Here is a 23,358-nt window from a genome sequence, read left to right on the forward strand (position 1 = left end):
GCCACCTACTGAAACTTGGTGATAATTATTGATTTTCTACACTTACACTTACCTCTTCTAAAGTGCTGTCTCCCATTTTACCACCACTTTTCCCATGAGCTTTAAGGATTTCCCTAAGTCCAGTGCCTGCACCATGTCGAACCTAATAAGAACCAAGAAGCAAATATCAGAGGTTAAATGCTTAAGAAACAGTGTTTACCTTTGCTTCAATATGAAAAAGGGATATTCGATTTTTAAGAAATTGGAACTAAGCAGTACTTCACAAGAATGTGTTTTTCTTCTATTGTCCAAGAAGAATTACATATATTTATTTCACAGTTTTGATTATGTGGAATTTTTTTAAAAATCAAGGCAAGAAAACAGCTATTCTAAATTCCTTCTGAGATATTAATCCACCTGGCTGTCACTCCTCTAACCTCTACTTGCATTCAGCATCATCCACAGGAAAGGAGAGAAAAGCATCATATAATGTTCTTTATAGCACAAACACCAATATTTTAGAAATAAATACATCAATACTAAGTTCCAAAGCTACCAGTGTTAAGCATCAAAGGAAGACAATTCAAATAAAATGTCTCATGACTAATACTTTACTGTAGCCCTGTAGCCTTCTGCAGTGTCATCTGGAAGGGAGGAAACATGCCACTGACACTGCATCCACTTACTCAAGACCCCATTTAAGACTTGAATAGCTTTAAATAGAAGTACATCAAGGAGCAGAAAGAGTGCTAAAGGGTATTCCAAAACAGTGTTTTAAAATTACTCAGAAGCCAAATGAAGTGAGACAGAATCGTTTGAGACTACCAACCCTCAATTTCAACCAGAGGAACTTCAAGTTCATCTCTTTTACATGAGACCTGTTCAAGATTTTCTTTGAAGAAATATTTCTGAGGCTAAGCTACTGCTTGGAAACTACTGGTCTTAATCAAAATTGTCCACTTCCAGATGAAATTTTTACTGTCTGGAAGATATGCAACTCTTTATATCATAGCTAAAAGAATGAAAAGAAATGAACAATTCACTAAAGAAATATGTCAAAAGGGGTATGAAAGGTGAAAATCAGTCTAAAGCTTTCTATTTAAGAGGCGAGTGATAAGAAGTGCCCTGACCAGTGGTTCTGAGAAGGATACAGGGCAAGAACAGGAATTCTGACAGAACAGATTGTGCTTGACATGGTTCTTATCATTAGCCAAGAAAATAGAGCTGAGAGAAACTGTAATGAAGAAATCCTACCTCCCAGGAGGGATTAAAAAGGTCATTGCAAAGTTCTTCGCAAAAGCTTTCCAAAGGCCATTCATTTGTCTGAATAAGAAAAACAGAATTACTACTAATTTAAAAGATCTATCTTATGCTAATAATTTAAGTAATACGGTGTATTTATTTGTAGGACTAATAATAATAGTCAGGCTTTAAAATTTTTAAATAATTAACAATTTTTACTAATGAAGTAAAGATACTTAGATTTTTAATAATAAAAGTTCTCTCAAGTGACAGATTATTATATACCATCTACTAACACATTAGTATGAAAAAATTATAAATAATTTCAAAGGACACTTTAGGGCATTTCAATAGTACCTCTTCAATTAAGGGAGAACTGTCTGGAATATTATCAATCAGGACTTTGGAATCATTTGCAGACTGATTAATAACAACATTGGCTATTTTTCGTCTCTTTTCTTCTGGTTCCCCATCAGTGCTATCATTGCTAAAAAAAAAAAAAAGTCAGCATTTAAAAAAAGTGAATAAAGGATAATGTTAACCATAATGAATGTAAGAGAATCCATCATTTGAACAAATGTTTTGCCATTTTCTGCTTATATGGTTTACTTACAATTTCATGTATCAAATAACTAAGATTAACTGCTTAAAAATGTTTGAGCAAACTTCATCCTACTACTCTTACTGATAAATGTAAAAAGGTCAAAGACGTCTTGCTTTCAGACTGGATCTCAAATTTAACAATGTATTCTTTTTTCCCCTTCTCTCTACAACCAGCTCCTCTCCTTTTTATTTTAAACTCTTTTGGCCTAACAACCTAAATCTGGCCCAGCATAACTTTTTTTTAAGGCTTTTGTACCCTGAAAAAAACTAATATACTGAGCAACACACTATAATCTTACTAGTTCTTGAAAAATATAGAGATAAGACTATTAGAAGATGAAAAATGTGTGCAGAAAATTTGAGGAAAATTTTATGACTAAAAGAACAAAAACAGAGGCTAGACTAATAACAAAATATTACAAAGGAGAAGACAAGTAACTGCTTTATTGAATTATTAACAGAAAGAAAGAATTAGCATTGTTAAGGTATACACAGCATTATTTTCTATAGATATCCACCAGGCCCCACCTTCCACCTTAATAGTGCAATCTTGGCCAACAATTTTTTCTGTAAGGTGATGAAAGAAATCGGAGACTATTATTATTCTAATTCTTTCTAATTCAATCTAGTCACACTGGTTGGTCATTTTACTGTCTCTGAACTTGTTAAGCATGTTTCTACTTCCAGGCTTTTGTCCTTGCTATTCCCTCTATTTGGAATGTCTTTTTAAGATGTTCACAGGGCTGGCTAGCAACCTTACTTCTTTCATATCTTTACTGAAAAGTAACCTCTGTGAATCTCTCCCTGACCATCCTATCTAAAATTTAAAACTCCCTCCCCACAAAACATTTCACTTGTTCGTTCCTTGCTTTACCTCTTTTTTCCTTCTTAACCCTTACATTAATATAATTATTTATCTTATTCCTCATCTATCTTTCCCTCTAGAATGTAAGCTCCACGAAGACAGGAGTGCTTACCTATTTTATTCACTACTGTATCATGAGAGCGTAGAACAGTATCTGGCACATAAAAAGTATTTAATAAATATCTGTGTAATGAATGAGTCATGGGCTCTGAAAAATAAGGTCTATTATTTCCAATATTCAGATATTTGGGTAAAAGTCTTAAATGAATACAAGTCAGTAAAAACACTTACTAGGTTACTACACGATCCTAATGAGCTGTTAACTTAAAAAAAAACCTGTAGTTAACAAGATCAATAAAGATTTTATACTTAAAAAAACAACTTCAAGTAAAAATTTATACCAAGTAGATGTTTATTGTTTACCCCACCATATGCCTAGCTTTTAAATAAACGCTGTAAACACTTAACTTTTTAGCTTTATATGAATGGAAAGAATAACAAAAGTTCTGTTATCTGCAACAAAAGCTTATTTTCATAGGCTCTCATGTGTTTATGAATGCACCATTTCCTCAAACATTTCTTAGACACCATTAAAGATTCTGATTTAAGAGTTAAGTGGGGCCCAAGAATCTACATTTTAACAAGCTTCTCAAAATGTTTATGAAGGGGGTTGTTTTGAACCACTCCTTGAGAAATGCTACTCCAAGCCACACAGGTATCATTTTTATGAACTCATTAAGAAAGTGAGGACAGTGATTTTACCCACAGAGTTCTTTCCTACAGCAGAATTAGGTAAACAAGCCTGGATTATTACCCACTATTTGGCTTAGCCCCCAGCCAGGGAACAGGTGATATAATACCCTGTTTATAAATGTAGTATTCTTAACTTGTAGTCCTCAGGCCATCTCTCTGACTTCATTCTCTACTACTCTTCCTTCTGTCTACTCATTCCAGTCATACAGCCTTTCTTTCTGTTTCTTGAATATTCCATGATTAAGGCATTTACACTTGGTTCCTGCTACCTGGAATGCACTCCCCTTGGGAGATCTTCAATCCTCATTCAGGGCTCATAATTATTAAGAAAAAAAAATGTGCATACATGGATTTTTCTGGGAAAGTTGTCCTAGTCCCTAGTAATAGTAAATACTCTCTGACAATTCAGAAAGACAATCCAAATGGTACTCCACAGCCAAAGACAATGTCATCAAAATGTTTTTAGAAATCAAGCAGACCCAGATTTAAGCTAACCAACATTACTGTTTTAAATAAGCAGAAAAAGATTATTACCTCTTCTCATTAGTTTCCACTGCATCCCTGGATCTCTGTTTTGCAAATAACTTGGCCATTCTTTTAGCTTTGTTCTTTTGTCTATTGCTCATTCCTGTTCGAAACTCTGAGTCAATCAATTCAGCTGCCTGGAGAGTCTAAAAGAATAAAGAATGCTGAATTTGAACTTCTGAAGTTAGAATATATACCCATAGTCTCGGCCTCAGAAGGGGACTAAAGTCTGTAAATTTCACTATATAGAAATTGATTACATTCTTCTTTGACAGCTTCATGCTATTCTGTTGTATGACTGTACCATAATTTCACTCTCTTCTTCCTTCTCCCCTATTCTTTCAATTGCCAGGAAATGCTCATTTGTCACAGATAAGGCAAAAATGTATGATCCTGACCCCAGTGAGGGCTTTGAAGAGGTGAGACTTCAAAATAACCATACTAGGACTTCCCTGGTGGCATAGTGGTTAAGAATCCACCTGCCAATGCAGGGGACATGGGTTTGATCCCTGGTCCGGGAAGATCCCACATGCCTGTGGGGCAACTAAGCATGTGAGACACAACTACTGAAGCCCACGTGCATAGAGCCCATGCTCTGCAACAACAGAAGCACCGCAATGAGAAGCCCACGCACCGCAAAGAAGAGTAGCCCCTGCTCGCCACGGCTAGAGAAAGCCCGCATACAGCAACAAAGACCCAACACAGGCAAAAACAAAATAAAAACCATACTACCATCCAAAAGTTATAATAAAGAATGTCAATTTTTAAACAATGATAATCATCTTCTACTGAAAAAAATAAAAATAACTATAGCCATATAGTTTTAGTAACTGGGCCAGCATCCTATAGTTAACTTAGCCTATATGTTTTTCCCCTCTTAATCACTCACTGCATACTGTTTTTGATCTCTTTTGCACTCATGGGAGACATTATTAAGGATGTGAACAAAAATGCTTTGAGCGCAAGCCTAAAAATCCTTTCTGCCCTTAACTGATTAAGAGTCAATTGAAATTTACACTTCTACAACCAATTAGGCTCACTGGTGTGGGTACCCTGCTACAGACTTGGTCCAGGGACCACTGGCATATACACAAGGCAATGCAGCAGTGATGACCCTATGGCAACAACTAACCTCAGCAACTCTTCCCAAAGGTCCACGACATCTAAAGCAATCAAACTTGGATCCTGCAAACCTCAAATTTGCTGCTGCCATCCCATATCCAATTATTCTGTCTATAGCCCATTTTCTCTAATACACCTACCCATTCATTTCCCTACACCATGTCGAAATACCACACTGTGATCACATTACTACATTTTTGTTTTCCTTTATTTTATTCTATTGTCTTCCTTATTTTTAAAAATTTTATTTATTTATTCATTTATTTTTGGCTGCATTGGCTCTTTGTTGCTGCGCACAGGCTTTCTCTAGCTGTGGTGAGTGGGGGCTACTCTTCGTTGCAGTGCATGGGCTTCTCATTGTGGTGGCTTCTCTTGTTGCAGAGCACGGGCTCTAGGTGCGTGGGCTTCAGTAGCTGTGGCACATGGGCTCAGTAGGTGTGGCTGATGGGCTCTAGAGTACAGGCTCAGTAGCTGTGGCGCACAGGCTTAGCTGCTATGCGGCTTGCGGGATCTTCCCAGACCAGGGCTCAAACCCGTGTCCCCTGCATTGGCAGGCAGATTCCTAACCACTGCACCACCAGAGAAGTCCTGTCTTCTTTATTATTTACTTACATCTTATGCATCCCTTTGTACCCCATTTCTTTCTATTCCTTCCTGGTTGTTATTATATTTTCTGCCTCTGTACTCTTTCTTTTTCCCTCCAGAATCTGCCTTTTTTACCCCCTTGTTGGCAAAAGTTCCATCATCATCACATACCCCTCAATGCCAAAAAATTTAGTTTATAAATTCTAATGGTTTAGAGGGCAACTGGTATAAAGGCAAATAGAACCCTTCTCCTCTTAAGCAAAGGGAAAGGCCAAGGGAATGAGAAGATATGGGTTTCATGTAAAGCAGGAATTCTTAATGGGACCCACAGATCCTTAAAAGGGTATTGCAGGGGCAGGAGAAAAGAGCACTAAACTCCCTGAAAGGTAATATCTCAAATGTATGTGAATTTTTCTGAGGAGAGAGCCACAGCTTTTACTGGAGCTTAAAAAGAGTCTATGGTATAAAAAAAAGAAGCATACAGGCATCCACTGGGAATTGGAAAAACAGAGGAACAGGAAAAATACAGAGCAGAATTATGGTACAGCCATATAAACAGCATGAAGCTGTCAAAAAAGAATGTGGGGCTTCCCTGGTGGCGCTGTGGTTGAGAGTCCGCCTGTCGATGCAGGGGATGCGGGTTCGTGCCCCGGTCCGGGAAGATCCCACGTGCCGCGGAGCGGCTGGGCCCGTGAGCCATGGCCGCTGGGCCTGTGCTTCCGGAGCCTGTGCTCCGCGGCGGGAGAGGCCACAGCAGTGAGAGGCCCACGTACCGCAAAAAAAAAAAAAAAAAAAAAGAATGTGATCAATCTGTATATACTGATATATGAAGCCATATGAAGTGAGAAAAGGTGGACATGGCTTAAAAGAACTTATGTATACAGAGAAAATTTCAGGAAAAATGCACAAGTAACGTAAAAAGGGTTGCTTCCTATTGTGTGCCCTTTTGCATTGTTTGAAAGTTTTCACCATGTTTGTTACTTTCTCAAATAAAAGAACCATAGCTGTAAAGATTTCTAGTATCATCATATCTGACTATGATAGCCCTTACTATCTCCCACCCTGAAATATTTTTTTTTGCTTCATTGAAGAACAAAGAAAGAGCAATTGATGCAACTAGGATTTTTCAACACCAGTGTCTCCTAAAAGATGTACCATACCTTTTATCTAATAGTCCAATGTCTATGCGGTAGGTGGCAACTTCTGTCTCCTTAGAATCTATCACTAGAAATCCAACTTACGAAGACACTAAATTATGTTGATGCTAAGCAACAATGAGTAGAATTAAAAAACGCATTTTTAAAAATTCCAATTGCATAGCAAAATAAAGCAAACCCCCTGTATTATTACTTGCAATCAACCAACCAGAGGTTTTACCTACAGGTTGTTTGTTTACAAGGGCTGCTGAAGTTGGGGTATAATCCAAATCTTCATCATTAAAGAGTTCTTCAGTGCTCATTCCAATAGCTTCTCCCATATTAAGGCCAAGTTTCTTCTGTAATAGTTTTCGTTGGCGTGCTATCCTCTCTTTAGGATCCACTTCACCTTTAAACAAAGAAGAAATACATTTTCTTCAAATCAGTTAAGCAGTTTTCTAATACGTGAAGATCAGACTCGATTAAAATTTTTTTAAAAATTTAACCAAAAAAAAAAAAAAAAAATTTAACCATTAGACTACCTCTCTTGATAATAAAACAAACCACACTCACAATCTCTGAACATGTCATAAACTTTATTACCTAATAGAGTAAATATTTTACTGGATCTTGGAAAACAGTGTTCTAGCTAACAAAACAATCTAGCTAACAAAAATTCACTGAGATTACCCCATTGCCCTACTGTCAATTATAAAGTACATATATAATGAGATCTATTCCTATGAAAATAAACCAATCTTATTATTTTATAGCTAATCTCATACATTCTCTGAGAGCTCTAACCAGGCTTTAAAAAAAACAAATCTAGATTTTATTTTACAGAAAAAGATCTCAACAAATACATGCTTATTCCAAGTGTGGCCTTTATGTATTCTGAGATGACACAGTCCTGATAGCCCAAAAAACAAAGACAAAGGCATAAAAGTAGATTTTGAATGTCCCAAGAAATATCCCTCAATATTTCAGTGGAAAACAGATCAAAAGGTATTATTTTAAAAATAAAAATTTGGGCTTAAACTAGCTAAGTTGCAAGAGATGGTTCTATAATGATTAACTTCCAATAATAGCTGATTAAGTTCTTATTGGACTACTCCACAGATAACAAATTCTAGCTAAAATGTAATAAACAACCACCTGAAGGCACTGGAAAGAGATCAAAAGTAGGCATATACTTGGAGGAGTTATCAATACCTGGAAGAAGGACACGACATTAGGTGAGTTTCCCATTTTTGAACGTTTTTAGCCTAAAGGTAGACCCAGTCCGTGGTATGTAGGGCAGCCACACCCTACATTTAAAAGTTGTGTAAAAACCCAGTCTGTCTGTTGCAGAATTAGAGGAGAGTCAGAGATCACTATAGCCACTGGAAGGTAGAGAGAAAAAACCCAGAACGGAGAGAACCAGAGACAAAGCCCAAATTCTGTGAACTCAGCCAAATCTCTGGCTGACCTCTGAACTATGCATGCACAGGGCAGACTCCAAACAGTCCAACTAAAGCTAAAAATTGAATTGGGATTTGAGTTGTTGCCCAGTACAAAGGAGAATGAGTTTGAGTTTCACCAAATTAAATGCTTATTAAAACAAGTAAGCAAAAACAACTAACTAAACCAAACAAATCAAAACATTCTTTGGAAGAATATAACAGAATCCAGCCTGCGGTATAAACATTTATAATGTGAGGAATACAATCCAAAATTAACTGACATACAAAGAATCAAGAAAATGTAACCCATTCCCAAAAGGAAAACAATTAATGGAGATCAACACTGAGATGACCCAGATGTTGGAAGTAGAAGACAAGATTTTTTAAGCAGCTAATATAACAATGCTAAATGTAAAGGAGGATATTGTCACAATGATGAAAAGATAGAATACCTCATTAGAGAAACAGAAACTATTAAAAAAAATAGAATCATACACTTGAAAAGAGTAAATTATAATAGTTTTATAAGTGAATTCAAAGATAAAGCTATACAAAGTTCCCTCATCTAAAGAAAGGGAGGGGTGGGGCTTCCCTGGTGGCACAGTGGTTGAGAATCTGCCTGCTAATGCAGGGGACACGGGTTCAAGCCCTGGTCTGGGAGGATCCCACATGCCGCAGAGCAACTAGGCCCGTGAGCCACAACTACTGAGCCTGTGCGTCTGGAGCCTGTGCCCCGCAACAAGAGAGGCCGTGAAAGTGAGAGGCCCGCGCACCACGATGAAGAGTGGCCCCCGCTTGCCACAACTAGAGAAAGCCCTCGCACAGAAACGAAGACCCAACACAGCAAAATAAATAAATAAATTAATAAACTCCTACCCCCAACATCTTCTTAAAAAAAAAAAAAAAAGAACAGGGAGGGGAAAAAACGATTTAAAGAAACAAACAACTTGAATATAAAATTAAGAAAATAATTCTAATAACATCAAAAGTAAAACTTAAAACTTATATTCTGAAAATTACAAAATACTAGTGAAAAAAATTAAAGATCTAAACAAATGGAAAAACATTCCATGTTCACGGATCATAATACCTCATAGTAAGACAGTAATACTTCTCAAATTGATATACTGATTCAAAACAATTCCTATCAAAATATCAGCTGGCTTTTTGCAGACACTGACAAACTGATCCTATAATTCATACAGAAATGTAAGAGACGGAGAATATCCAAAATAATCCTGAAAAAGAACAACAAAGTTGAAGGCTCATACTTCTTGATTTTATTTTTTAATTTTTTTAATTTTTATTTATTTAGTCAGTTAGTTTCTGCTTTATAACAAAGTGAATCAGCTATACATATACGTATATCCCCATATCTCTTCCCTCTTGCGTCTCCCTCCCTCCCACCCTCCTTCTTGATTTTAAAAATTACCAGAAAGCAATGGTGATTAAGACAAAGAGGTACTGGCTTAAAGAAAGACATCAATTGAATAGAACTGAGAGTCCAGTAATAAAACTATATGTCTGCCACCAACTGGTTTTCATGAAGGGTGCAAAGAAAATTCAGTGGGGAAAGAAGAATCTTTTCAACAAATGGTGTTGAGACAACAGGATAGCCACATGTAAAGAATGATGTTGGATCCTTAACCTCACAACATACAAAAATGAACTCAAAACAGATCAAATACCTGAGAGTAAGAGTTAAAGCTATAAAACTCTTAGAGAAAACACAGGGGTAAATGACCCTAGATTTGGCAATAGCTTCTTACATATGACATCAAAAAGCTCGAGAAACAAAAGAAAAAGATAAATTGGACTTCTTAAAAACGTTTATGCTTCAAAGGTTACCATCAGGAAAGTGAAAAGATGCACAGAATAGGAGGAAATATTTGTAAATCACATATCAGATAAGAGGTTTGTACAAAGAATATATAAAGACCTCTTATATCTCATTAATAAAAGAACAAATATCCCACTTAAAAATGGGCAAAGGACCTGAATAGACAGGTCTCCAAAGAAGATACAGAAATGGTCAATAAACACATGAAAATATGTTCAACATCATTAGTCATCAGAAAAATGCAAATCAAAACTACAATGAGATATCACTTCACAGTCACTGGTATGGATATAGTCAAAGTCAGTTAATAACAAGCAAGCGTTGGCAAGGATGTGGAGAGATCGGAATCCTTGTATCCTCCTAGAGGAATGTGAAATGGTGAAGCCAGTTTGGAGAACAGTCTGGCAGTTCCTCGAATGGCAAAACATAGTTACCATATGACCCACCAAGTCCACTCTTATGTATCTACAATAGGAGAAATGAAAACATACACCCACACAAAAATCTGTACATAAACATTTATTGGCAGCATTATACATAATAGCCAAAAAAGTGGAAACAACCCAAATGTCTTCAGCCTATGAATGAATAAACAAAATGTGATATTCATACAATGGAATGTTATTCAGCCAGAAAATAACAAGCGTTGACAAGGTTATGTGGAGAAGATGGAAACCTCATAGATTGTTGATGGGAATGTAAAATCGAACAGCCACCATGGAACTGCCAGTATGGCAGTTCTAAAAAAAAAAAATCAAAAACAGAATTACCATATGACCCTATAATTCCAATTCTTGGCATAAATCCAAAAGAACTGGACACAGGAATTCAAACAGATATTTGTACCCCCACATACACAGTAGCATTATTCACAACAAGCAAAAGGCAGAAGCAACCCAAGTGTCCACTGATGGATGGATGGATAAACAAAGTGTGGTATAAACATACACTGGAATATTATTCAGCCCTAAAACAGAAGGAAATTCTGACACATACAACAACATAGATGAACATGAAAGATTATGTTAAGTGAAATAAGTCGGTCACGAAAGGACAAATATTGTATGATTTCATGTATATGAAGTACCTCGAGTAGTCAAATTCAGAGACAGAAAGTAAAACAGTGGTTGCCAGGGAGTGAGGGGAAAAAGGAATGGAATTGCTGTTTAATGGGTATAAAGTTTCGGTTTTGCAAGACGAAAAGAGTTCTGGAGATTGGCTGTACAACAATATGAATGTACTTAATACTACTGAACTGTACAATTAAAAATGATTAAGATGGTAAATTTTATGTTATCTATATTCTATCACAATTTAAAAACTGATACACCCTACTTAGTAAGTAAGTAACTACTACTTACGAAAAAAAATGAAAGCAGTACTAATATATATACTACAATATGGATAGATCTTGGAAATATTCTGCTAAGTAAAAAGAAGCCAGTCACAAAAGACTACATATTATATGATTCAATTTATATGAAATGTCCATAGTAGGCAAATCTATAGCTACAGGAAGTAAATTAATGGTCCTTAGGGATGGGAAGAGAAGGGAAGGATGTAGGGGGATAGGAGGGTGGTTGCTAAAGGATACAGGGTTTCTTCTTGAGACAATGTTCTAAAATTAACTATACACAATTGAGAATCTACTAAAAGCCACTGAATTGGACACTTTTAAGATGGGAATTTCTATCGTATGTGAATTATACCTCTCTAAAGCTACATTAAAAAAAAAAAATTTAAGGCTACTCTACCCAGAGGGAAAAACACTAGGCATCCAAAACAAAGGCTGCTGGATTATAAGTTTAGTACACTTACAAAGAGCCTAAAATTGGTCCTCTCATTCCAGGAAAAGTACTATTGGGGAAAATAACCAACTGCAAAGGAAACTCAGACTGGCACCTATGCAAATCATATATGTGTAATTTATAAATATGTAGAGACCAACATAGATGAGCAGATATTTAAAGAAAACCTAATTAGAGGGTTTTAATGAGCGCTCTTCAGCATGCTAGGACTTATCAGCATTAAAAACTGAATTCCAAGAAAATTGGGGTTCCCAATCCTGCTTACATATCAGTCACCTGTGGAGCTTTTTCTTCTAATATACAATTTCCCAAAACTCTCCACAGATGTATTAAATCAGAATCTTTAAGATACGACCCAAACACGTATTTTTTTTTAAGTGACAAAAGTGACACTGACTTTTATCCTTAGATAAGGGCCAATGATCTCTCACGATGTCCATGGGTACACTAGTAAGATTAGTAAACTTACTAATTGGTAAACTTAGAGATAACTTTTTCAAATTGGAAAGTTTCTGAAGACTTCTACCTCCCTTATTAAAAAAAAAAAACTACGCTTTTCTGGAACTTAAGCAAATTCTCCTCTTAATTCTCTCCATAAATAATTACACTAGATCTTTCAATACAAAGTATATTAGGAAAGAAGAAATGGGTATTTGACATTTTTTTAAATGAACAAATTGAAGATCACTTCATTAACTTAGACAGATATGCTTTGACTAATGATAAATTAGCAACAAAACAAAACACTGTTCTGTTTTGGTTTTAGTCAAAAAAGCAACTTATTTACTTACAGAAATCCATTAAAAACATCAAGGTTTTTTCCACTCAAGGCATCAATCTTGAATGGCCAAAACATTTATTTATATCCAGATGGATTCTGTAAGTTTAAAGATAATGGGACAATTACCTATCTAAGACTTATTTTTCATTTTTAGTTTTTGCTTTGGTCATCAAAGTAGATCCAATTATTTAAATGTTTAAAACATATGATAAAAAGGAAACTATCATAGCCTCTTAAATTTCCAGAACTATGAAAACATTACCACAATCTGTACTAATCCTGGCTTTTAAAATCTATTCAACTGAAGCTCTTGGGTACCACTTTACAATTTCTATATTGAAATACTGAAATATTAATATGTATCTATTAATGGTGTATATATATATATATATATATATATATATATATATATATATATATATATATATATATATATATATATATATATATATATATATATATATATATAGTACATATTCAACTAAGGGAAGAAAAATATTCCTATAGTAGCTTTAGACAAAGTGCTTCTGGTTACCTTCCCCACCTGCATGCCCCACACCTCAAACTGAAAACTTCAGTGAATTTGCATTTCATGACATCTATTAGATTTTGCATGACTGGTAACATAGCACGCCAAGTAACAAACTGGTCTGAATGTACGCATTTCAGACTTTTTTCTGTAGGACTACTACTACATACCTGATTTTTCATCTTGTACTTCAAATTCTGCACCAGCAGATCCCAAAAGTGATGCCCCATGTTGTAATAATCTACATATATCAAATCTGTCAAAATTCAATCGATCTGTAGTAGATGAATCTTCCATAGCACCTTCTGAAGTAGTTTCTAGATGAGGTTTAAAAACATTTAATTTGATTATATAGCCAAAGTATAGAACGAAAGAAAATAGCATCACTTCAGGGGGGCAGGGGGGAGGGTATTTTAAGAAAAGTAAAATGTGGAAGAAGTAGAAAAGCTACTGTGAATTTACTTATGATCAACTCTTATTTATGAAAAAATTATTTAGTAGGTGGCTCCCTTACTACAAAGTATCAGAATGTCAGTGGGTGTGTGTATAACTTTTTGACTATGAAAGCACAATGTCATATGAAGAAATGCATCCCCATGTTGAAATACGTATGTTAAAAATCGTGCTCTCTGTTAAACAGTTAAAAAATACCAAGGTAGTTTATCATAGTGATAAATTGGAAAATAAACATATTCATAGAATATATTCATAAATAAAACTAGTGAGCATCATCATTCCCTATACCTGAGGAATATCTAGGATGTAAAGGAAGTACTCAATCAATAGGACTCTTTTCTCATAATATAAAGCAAATTACAATCTCCTGGCAAATCGCTAAAATTAAATATCCATCTGGGGTCTAAAACTATCTATAAAATGTTCCGTATTCCCCCAAAAAGGTTATGCCATTGTAAATTTTTAAATGTACTGTAATTGTTCACTGACTTAATAGTTTGTTTAACTGGCATTTGCATATAATTCATCTGTAACCTAAAGTATAATTGCTAAAGTGAAAGGGAACTGCTATGAATATCTTAAAGTTTTCTAATGATAACAAGTAACCTTACTATATATTTTAATGCTACTGTAACTACTTTAAAGTTTTTTTGGGGATTCTCTGGTGGTCCAGTGGGTAGGATTCCACACTTTCACTGCAGGAGTTGTGAATTCAATCCCTGGTCAGGGAACTAAGAGCCCACAAGCCGCGCAGCAAGGACAAAAAAAAAATTTTTTTTTTAAATGTGTTTTGAAAAGAATTTGAGTAATAGGCTGGAATGGAAAAGGTTGTTTTCTAAAACAAGTTATAACTTCTTCTGGTTACATATTTCTTTTGATGAGAGAAGACAAATTAACACAATCCCTCAAAATAATAGGTGAGGCAAATTAAAGCAAAAATTTTAGACGAGCTAAGACATATGATAAAAGTCATGTTATCAAAGTGACTTGAAAACGAAATGCATTTGCACCATATTAAATTCTCACTTAATTAAAATGTATACCTTTATCAATTTGTAAAAGCATACGTTCATTTTTAAATGTCATATATAATAGGCAGTCAGAAAACAAGTAATTTCCACTAAAAGACATCTAAAAGACACATAGGGCTTCCCTGGTGGCGCAGTGGTTGAGAGTCCGCCTGCCGATGCAGGGGACACGGGTTCAGGCCCCGGTCCGGGAGGATCCCACGTGCCGCGGAGCGGCTGGGCCCGTGAGCCATGGCCGCTGAGCCTGCGCGTCTGGAGCCTTTGCTCCGCAACGGGAGAGGCCACAGCAGTGACAGGCCCGCGTACCGCAAAAAAAAAAAAAAAAAAAACCTCCAAATATCCACACATAATCGTGCTTAAATTTAGTAAACAATTACACTATTTTCCCAGCAACAAGAATAAATAGACTGCTTCAAATATTTACATTGTATTGATTTCTTTTTTTAGAACATTAATCCTTGAGGGAAGTAATAATCTCTAAATCAAGCATACTGTAGAATAATTTAAAATATATGTGAGATAATGCAACTATACTCCAATAAAAATTAATTTAAAAAATAAAGAAAAATAAATAAAACATATATGAGAAAACATTGTTTGTCTAGTATGTTTTTTAAAACATGGTGAAAAATCACAGTATTCATTATTATTTCCTGACAAGACTGCACCTAAAAAGCATGAAAATTAAGTCCTTAAAAGTGAAATTACTAAAACATAAAATGTGTAGTTTTTATTGCAAACTACTTTTCCACTTAAAAGCACCTTGTTTGGTTCTTGGCATTGGATTCCATTCAGGTACATTTTTCACTATAGCTTCAACAGCTTGTCCTGCTGCAATCCGAGTATCCCAATTTGTACTCCTTAAATATATCAACACCTTAAAAAATTAAAAATTAAATAGTTATATAACAAAAAATATTGTTTGTTCAAAGTGGCCAAAACAGAATGCTTAAGTGCATTTTAAAAATAGCATAGTTTTTAACATACTAAAAAGCAAAGTGCATATTATTCATTAAGTCCCATTACTTAATACAAGAGTTATAAAACTAGTAGAAAAGATGAGTTCAGCAAGAGAGCAAGATGTAACATCAATATACAAAAATCAGCTGTATTTCTGTACACTTTCAACAATCTGAAAATGAAATTAAGAAAATAATCTCATTTATAATAGTATCAAAAAGTATAAAATACTTAATAAATTTAACAAAAAAAGTACAAGACTTGTATATTGAAGACTACAAAAAATTCAAAATACTACTGAAAGAAATTAAATAAGACCTAAATAAACACCTCATGTTCATGGATTGGAAGACTTAATATCGTTAAGATAGTATAATACCCCCTAAATTGAATACAGACTCAACACAATTCCTATCAAAATCCCAGCTGGCTTTTTTTCAGAAATTGACAAGTTAATCCTAAAATGTATGGAAATGTAAGGGACCCATAATCACCGAAAGAATCTTGAAAAAGAATAATAAAGTTGGCAGCCTCACACTTCTTGATTTCAAAACTTACTACAAAGCAACAATAATCAAGATCGCATTGTACTGGCAGAAGAACAGATACATAGATCAATGGAATAGAATTTAGAGTCCAAAAATAATACTATGTGTCTATGGTCAACAGATTTCAACAACAGTGCCAAGACAATTCAATGGGAAAAAAGGTTTTTTTTCAGCAAATGGTACTAGAGCAACAAAATAATGACTTAAAATCCCTACCTCACACCAGACACAAAAACTAACTCAAAATAGGCCAGAAGCCTAAAAACAAGAGCTAAAACTATAAAACTGTTAGAAGAAAACATGGGGATCAACCTTTGTAAACTTGGGTTAGGCAAAGGTTTCTTAGATATGATCTCAAGAGCACACAAGTGATGTATTTAAAAAAAGAAAAAAAAGATAAATTTGGCCTCATTGAAATTAATAACTTTTGTGCTTCAAAGGATACCATCAAGAAAGTGAAAAGACAACCCACAGACTAGAAGAACATATTTGCAAACCCCATACCTGATAAGGGGCTTGTATCTAAAATATATAAAGAACTCCTACACCTCATTAATAAAAGAACAAATATCCCACTTAAAAATGGGCAAAGGATCTGGACAGGTCTCCAAAGAAGATATAGAAATGGTCAATAAAAAAATGAAAAGATGTTCAACATCATTAGTCATCAGGAAAATGCAAATCAAAACTACAATATCACTTCATACTCACTGGTACAGATATAAACAAAGTCAGTTAACAGTTAAGTGTTGACAAGTATGTGGAGAAATCCAACCTCTCATACATGCTGTTGGCAATGTAATATGGTGGAGCCAGTTTGGAAAGCAGTCTGGCAGTTCCTCATAAAGTTAAATAAACACAGTTACCATATGACCCAGCAATTCTGCTCTCTGGTATACACCCATGTATGAAAACATACATCCACACAAAAACTTGCACACAAATTTTCATAGCAGCTTTATTCATAACAGGCCAAAAAGTGGAAACAACCAAAATGTCCATCAACTGATGAAGAGATAAATAAAATGTGCTATATCTATACAGCATTATCCATATCCATACAATGGAACAATATTTGGCGATAAAAAAGAATGATAAACAAAACATGCTACAATATGAATGAACCCTAAAAATAATACTCTAAGTGAAAAAACCAATCACAAAAGGTCACACATTTATATACAATGTTCAAAATAAGCAAATCTATAGACAGAGGGTAGATTAGGGGTTGCCTAGGACTGGCTATGGGAGGGGGAGTGATGGAGAGTGACTGGTAACAGGCATGAAGTTTCTTTTAGGGGTGATAGAAATGTTTTAAAATTAGATTGTAGTGACGGTTGCACATATCTGTGAATATGCTAAAAATCACTGAATTGTACACTTTATCTGGGTGAATTGTACGGTATGTAAATTATATTTCGATAAAGCTGTTTTTAAAAAAATAAAACCAAAGGCAATAGGAAAACACGAGGGCAGAGAGGGCATAGGAGGTCAGAAGGTGCTAAAAACAAACTTTGCCTCTTTTGGAATAACTTGATGGCAGCCATATGGTGGGGTCTGAGTTAAGAAGATTAAGAAGTTGAGAAGAAACCTTTTCTCAGTTCAGCACAAGTTAGTCTTGTTCATTGTTTCCAGTTTCAGCTCATTCAGTCCTCCATCTCTTCCCTTGGGATGAGAAAAAATGGGTATACCTCTCTATCCCCATTCACATGAGTATGGTATTGCCTCATACACACCCTTCTCCATTCTGAGAATATGGAGCCTGTAGATGTCAAATCACCACCTCTTCATCGACATCTTGGTTAGAAAGTTCTGATAGTATCTAAGTGGGGAGTGCATTGGAATGAGAATCGCTGTTAGCCTCTATGATAGGAACAACAGAGTGCAAGTTTGTGTATGATGACAAAGGGCTTAGAACTCCTACTCATAGGAAGCAGGGAGGGACAAATCAGAATGAAAGGATGAGATAAGACTGGTGGGAACAGGGATATATTGAGTCTTCCAATATCTGGGCTATCATAGTGCTTCCCACCTTATCCTCTATCCACCGCTCCCACCCCTCTAAACACAGATAAAAAGCACTCCTGTTTTTACTTTGCATGCCAGAGAATTAAATACATGGAATTTGCTGCTTACTATCATACAGTCACACTTCTACAAGCCCACAGAGTTCAGTAAAAATAAAGCATTGCTTAGGGAAAGAACATGGGCTAGGATTATGAAAATACTTATCCACCAAAGCAGAAAGCCTCCACTTTCAAAGAGCTAATAACTAAGAATGTAACAACTAGCTTCTCATATATTTCCACCATTACCCATGAGTACTCATCCATTTGAAGACTGCCAACTAGTATAATTATTAGCTGCTAAGAACAAGTCAGACCACTAAAAAACTAGATTAACAACTTACTTTGTTACCAAATTGGATCAGATTCAAATTTGTGCCACAGGCCAAAGGTTCTATATTGTCAAACAAACTTGATGCAAAAAACAAAATATTTTAAACCTTGTGACAAACAAAAATAGCAAATATTTTAAAATATCTGGAGAAATATTGAGATATTTAATGGAATTTGAAGACCACAAAGTGTCACTAATAAGACAATTTCTTTCTCTACTTTTATGTTCCTGCCCATGGATAAATTTCTACAATTGTATTATACTAAAAGAAAAAAAAAAAGAGTTCTTACTTTAGATAAGAGATTATTTAGCTCGTGGGGATGAAGCTTCACCACTTCTCCAAGTTGCTGTGCAGCAGCTTTTCTTGTAACTGGAGTAGTGCCAGTATCCAGTAAGATAAAAAGACGGTCAAGCCTAAAATAACAAAAATATAATGCTTATTCTGAAATGTTTCTTCATACGTATAAGTCTGAGTCAGTAAATGTACATATTAAGCACCTATGAAGAAAGATTTATGGTAGGGTCACAGGAGATAATCTAACCTCTACTCATAAGGAACTTGCTATGGAGGTGGAGTGAATGGGTAAGGCAAATACACAATTAGAATACAGGGTTCAATACAGGTATTGTACATGCATGGATACATACAATAAGACACATGTCAGAAAAGACGTACAAAGTGCTTTGAGGAGTGGGAATGGAGGCAACAAACACTACATCCCCAACTGTATAATACTGAGAAGGCTTTCTAAAAGAAATGGTGTATGAGCTGGACCTTAATGGTAGAAAAAAATTTCAATACTGGTGGAGATGAGGTGGTAAAAAGGAAAAGGGGGAGATACATCTGCAAGAGGGAATAAGAAGAGAACAGCAATAAAAGGAGACTATATTTAGGGCAGTGAGTAAAACAGCCTGGTTGTAATTCAGGGTACACTTAAGAGAACAGTGGAAGATACAGCTAATATTGTGGAGACCCTTGAATTACAGCTCAGCCATGAAAGTCTTGGGTCAAGAAAGTGATGGGACTGGAGCTATGCTTTAGAGAGATTAGTCTGGCAGCAGTGTGAAGCATGAAGTAAAATGGAAGGAAACTTTCAGAGAACTTTCACACCTGAACTACAATCTAAGACTAGAAAGAAGTTGGGGAAAACGCTGCAGAAGTAAAACACCACAGTATAGTAATTCCATGAAATGTCAAGGAAATGAAAGGATTCTGAGACTCTGAATTTTAGAAATGAAGATATCATTAAAAGATATGGGAATAACTAGTGGAAGAAATGTTATTGAGAAAAGATGACAAGTTTATTAGTGGCAGGGACAGGAAAGTTGGGGGAGACCAAAAAGGATAGTTGAAATAGAGATCTGACGTTCAGGAGAAATTCAAGACGAAAGGTATATAGATATATGAGTCATTCGTATAGAAGTGACCGATACAGCAATAAGATCTCTGAGGAAAGAGTTTGTAAAGATAAATAGCATAATGGGACAAATTCCAGAGCCACAGCCCCACGATTCAAATCCCAGTTCTGCCACTTATCCAACAAACAGTTTGGAATAAAACCACAATGCCTTATACCTGGAATAAGTGGGGAGAAATGGAAAACTGTGTCCCTTTGTTTCTGAGATACAGAAAAATCCTAAGATTTTAAAAAGGCAAAGAAACCAGTAACTACCACCAGCAGTCCACATGGTAGAAGATCTAGCCCTTCCACCACAGTACTCATCAGGCTCAATGAGGCAAATGGATGCCACAGGTAATGAAAGGAAGGCGATTTCATATCCAGAATAAATGGGTACTTCAAGCAAGATGAAGGGTGAAAAGGTGCAAGGTTATATTAATTGTGCCCAATCCTATATGAGGGGAGATTTAGAGAATACACCTTTAAATGTCATCTAATGAGGAAAAGAAAGCAAGCAAGGTCCCAAAGTTAAGCATGAGCATTAAGTATTAATAAACTGCAGAGAGACTCGTATTTTACTTCTGGGATTATTTTTCTTTCACAAAGAGCTAAAAACTTAGAAAGCAAAGCTCTAAAAACCTTTTACGAGAAAATATAAAGCTATAAGGGGGCAAAATGAAATAAGCAGGGTTTTTCCTTTTCTTACTTTTTCTTTTCGAAGGGGTAGTATTTATAAAACTAGCCAGTCACTGATAAGCACAAAATCACTGTAACTGGTAAAAAAAATATATATATAACTAAAATAGATCTTTTTCAGTCAAGAAGGCTAAGGGTACTATGAAAACTTTTCAACTGCTTCAGAACAAAACACTAAGAGGTGAGGTTCAAATTTTACAGTTAAGGGTATGTATAAGAAGGACATGTTTCAAGAAAAATATCTGAGGTAATTAAAGGCAGCAAAATAAAGGGGAAAAAAAGAGTAATACAACACATTTTTTGCTTCCAATATACTGAATGGCACACAGAGTGATTTTACAGAAATTATTTCTAAAAAACATGCAAAAATCAATTTATTTTATACACTGTGCATAGACACACCCCACCTTTTGACACAATATTTCTCCTTATCCATTCAAGGCTATCTAAATACTTGTCTTTACCCATTCATTCTTCAGGCCTTGCTACAGGATTTGATGAACAGTGACTCACAGATAATGGGACAAAAGGGAGAAAAAGAAATTTTCCTGACAGCTGGTTTTCTTAAAGTTCTAACAATAAGTCAGACCCCAAATCCCTTCCCCATAAAATGTCTTCCCTTATACATCCCATACATATCCCTAAGAATGCTCTTTGACGTATTTTCATCTTTATAACTGATTGTGATGTTAAAGTTACTGAAACTCTCTCAGAACCTTCACAACAAATAAATGCCTATTTCCATGACTCTGATTTTGAATGCCTCTGCTCAATGAAATTTGCAAAAAGAAATTTTAAATAATCTATAAACAACTTTCTATCAAGGCAAATATTCATTTTAAATCTATATTCTATGGCAGGCAAAATTATCAAAGATTAAATGTTTTATTATAAAAATTATGTCTTAGGTCAAATTTATGCAACAGTGGACCTATATTTGCATATGATGCATGCATTCTTTATAACAATATCGGGCTCTCTTGTGTGTGTACAGTTCACATAAATCCAGGACTTTCTTACAGGAAAACAGTGGTAAAATGGAAAAACAAACTAGACTGGAAGTTAGGAGACAAAGCACTACTTTCGTCACTTGTTAGAAGACTTAGAGAAGCTCACTTAACTTTGCTTAACCTCTTATTTTGTAGGGTTAAACTAGATTTAGCCATATTTTATAGCTTCACATCATTGTATTTGTTTTAATAGGTTTTTCTTCCCTTATACACCACAGTGTTTGTCATATCTTTGACTTACTTGATGCAAAGTTCCCTAGACTGCACCTCTGGAAAGACTTAAACTACTTCATAATTCCCTTTTTTTTTTTTTTGGCTATGCTGGGTCTTCGTTGCTTCACACGGGCTTTCTCTAGTTGCGGCAAGCAGGGCTACTCTTCGTTGTGGTGCGCGGGCACCTCACTGCAGTGGCTTCTCTTGTTGCAGAGCAAGAGCTCTAGGCACACGGGCTTCAGTAGTCATGGTGCGCGGGCTCAGTAGTTGCAGCACACGGGCTTAGTTGTCCTGCAGCATGTGGGATCTTCCAGACCAGGGATCGAACTCGTGTCCCCTGCATTGGCAGATGGATTCTTAACCACTGGACCACCAGGGAAGCCCCCATAATTCCTTTTTTGATGATGGAGTTTCTGCTTTTGTGACTAAAAGCAAAGCTGGCTGCAAAATGAACACTCTAAGGAAGTGACAATACCAACCTGTTTATAAATCCATGTGTAAAAAGTTAAAATAAAATTGATAGTTTTCCCCAATCATTTCCACTTACCTCAAGTCCCAGTTGCCATTCCCTATTCCTTAAAAAGGAATGGACTGAGTAGATCTCTAGATTATGGAACAAGAACTATCTTGTTCTCTACTCATTACCTCTAAAGGTCTTTACACTTAACCTCTTTCAATTTCAGATGAAAAGACAATCCTCACTCTTCTTCAAGACTTACATAAAGTCCCGCTATTTTTTTTTTTTACCATCTCCTTCTACCCTCATTCAATTATCCTTTCTCCAGTATCTTAAATCACTGCCTTAGTAATCTATTCCCTTCTATCTTCAAATATCCAGAGGTCCATCTTTAATGAGAAGATAAACTGCTTGACTTCCATCTTCTAGAACACTTTCTTTTTGCTGCCAAGCATCTTGAACAAGTGCTTAAAATCACTTCTTTTATCTCCTCACCATACCCAATTTAATCCCTATAAATCAAGTTTCTATCCTTCTTTACTACTAAAATAGCACACCTGAAGGTCACCAATGAACTTCTAAGCCCCAAATCTAATGTTGTTGTGTTTTTTTGTAAATCCAATTTTCATGAATCTTCTATGACATGTGATTTCAGCAAGTACCCCATTCTTAAAATATTTTCCTTCCTAAGTTTTCACAACATTCTGTTACCCTGTTCTTCTCTGAACTCTTAATTCTTTCTGTGGTTTCCCTACTCTTAACACTCTTAATATGAACATTCTCCTAGATTCAATCCTTGGCTGCCCATCTCTCACCCATTTCTCCTGTAGGAAACTGTAATTTGTTTAAACTATAGCACAGTAAAAATAATCCTCAAACCTAGCCCATCTGGGAGCTCCAGTGCCACACTTTCAACTGCCTGATGAGCATAACTCAATACTAATGTGATCTCATTGCTAAATTTACTTCCTAAAGCACTC

The 23,358-nt window shown here is 35.5% G+C and overlaps 1 protein-coding gene across 1 annotated transcript in view; it reads right to left on the reverse strand.

Annotated features, from left to right (window-relative positions):
* The window catches only part of BTAF1 (B-TFIID TATA-box binding protein associated factor 1), a 90,141-nt gene that overhangs the window by 58,810 nt on the left and 7,973 nt on the right, over positions 1-23,358 (reverse strand). The window contains exons 2-9 of the mRNA XM_024739534.1: positions 18,893-19,016; positions 15,457-15,571; positions 13,381-13,527; positions 7,056-7,219; positions 3,977-4,113; positions 1,579-1,708; positions 1,234-1,302; positions 53-142 (exon numbers count right to left, since the gene is read on the reverse strand). Of these exons, the coding sequence (XP_024595302.1) occupies positions 53-142; positions 1,234-1,302; positions 1,579-1,708; positions 3,977-4,113; positions 7,056-7,219; positions 13,381-13,527; positions 15,457-15,571; positions 18,893-19,016 (976 nt within the window). The remainder of the gene's footprint in view (positions 1-52; positions 143-1,233; positions 1,303-1,578; positions 1,709-3,976; positions 4,114-7,055; positions 7,220-13,380; positions 13,528-15,456; positions 15,572-18,892; positions 19,017-23,358) is intronic.

The sequence above is a fragment of the Neophocaena asiaeorientalis genome, unplaced genomic scaffold (assembly GCF_003031525.2).
Source record: "Neophocaena asiaeorientalis asiaeorientalis breed wild unplaced genomic scaffold, Neophocaena_asiaeorientalis_V1.1 scaffold597, whole genome shotgun sequence".
In the NCBI taxonomy this organism is placed as follows: domain Eukaryota; kingdom Metazoa; phylum Chordata; class Mammalia; order Artiodactyla; family Phocoenidae; genus Neophocaena; species Neophocaena asiaeorientalis.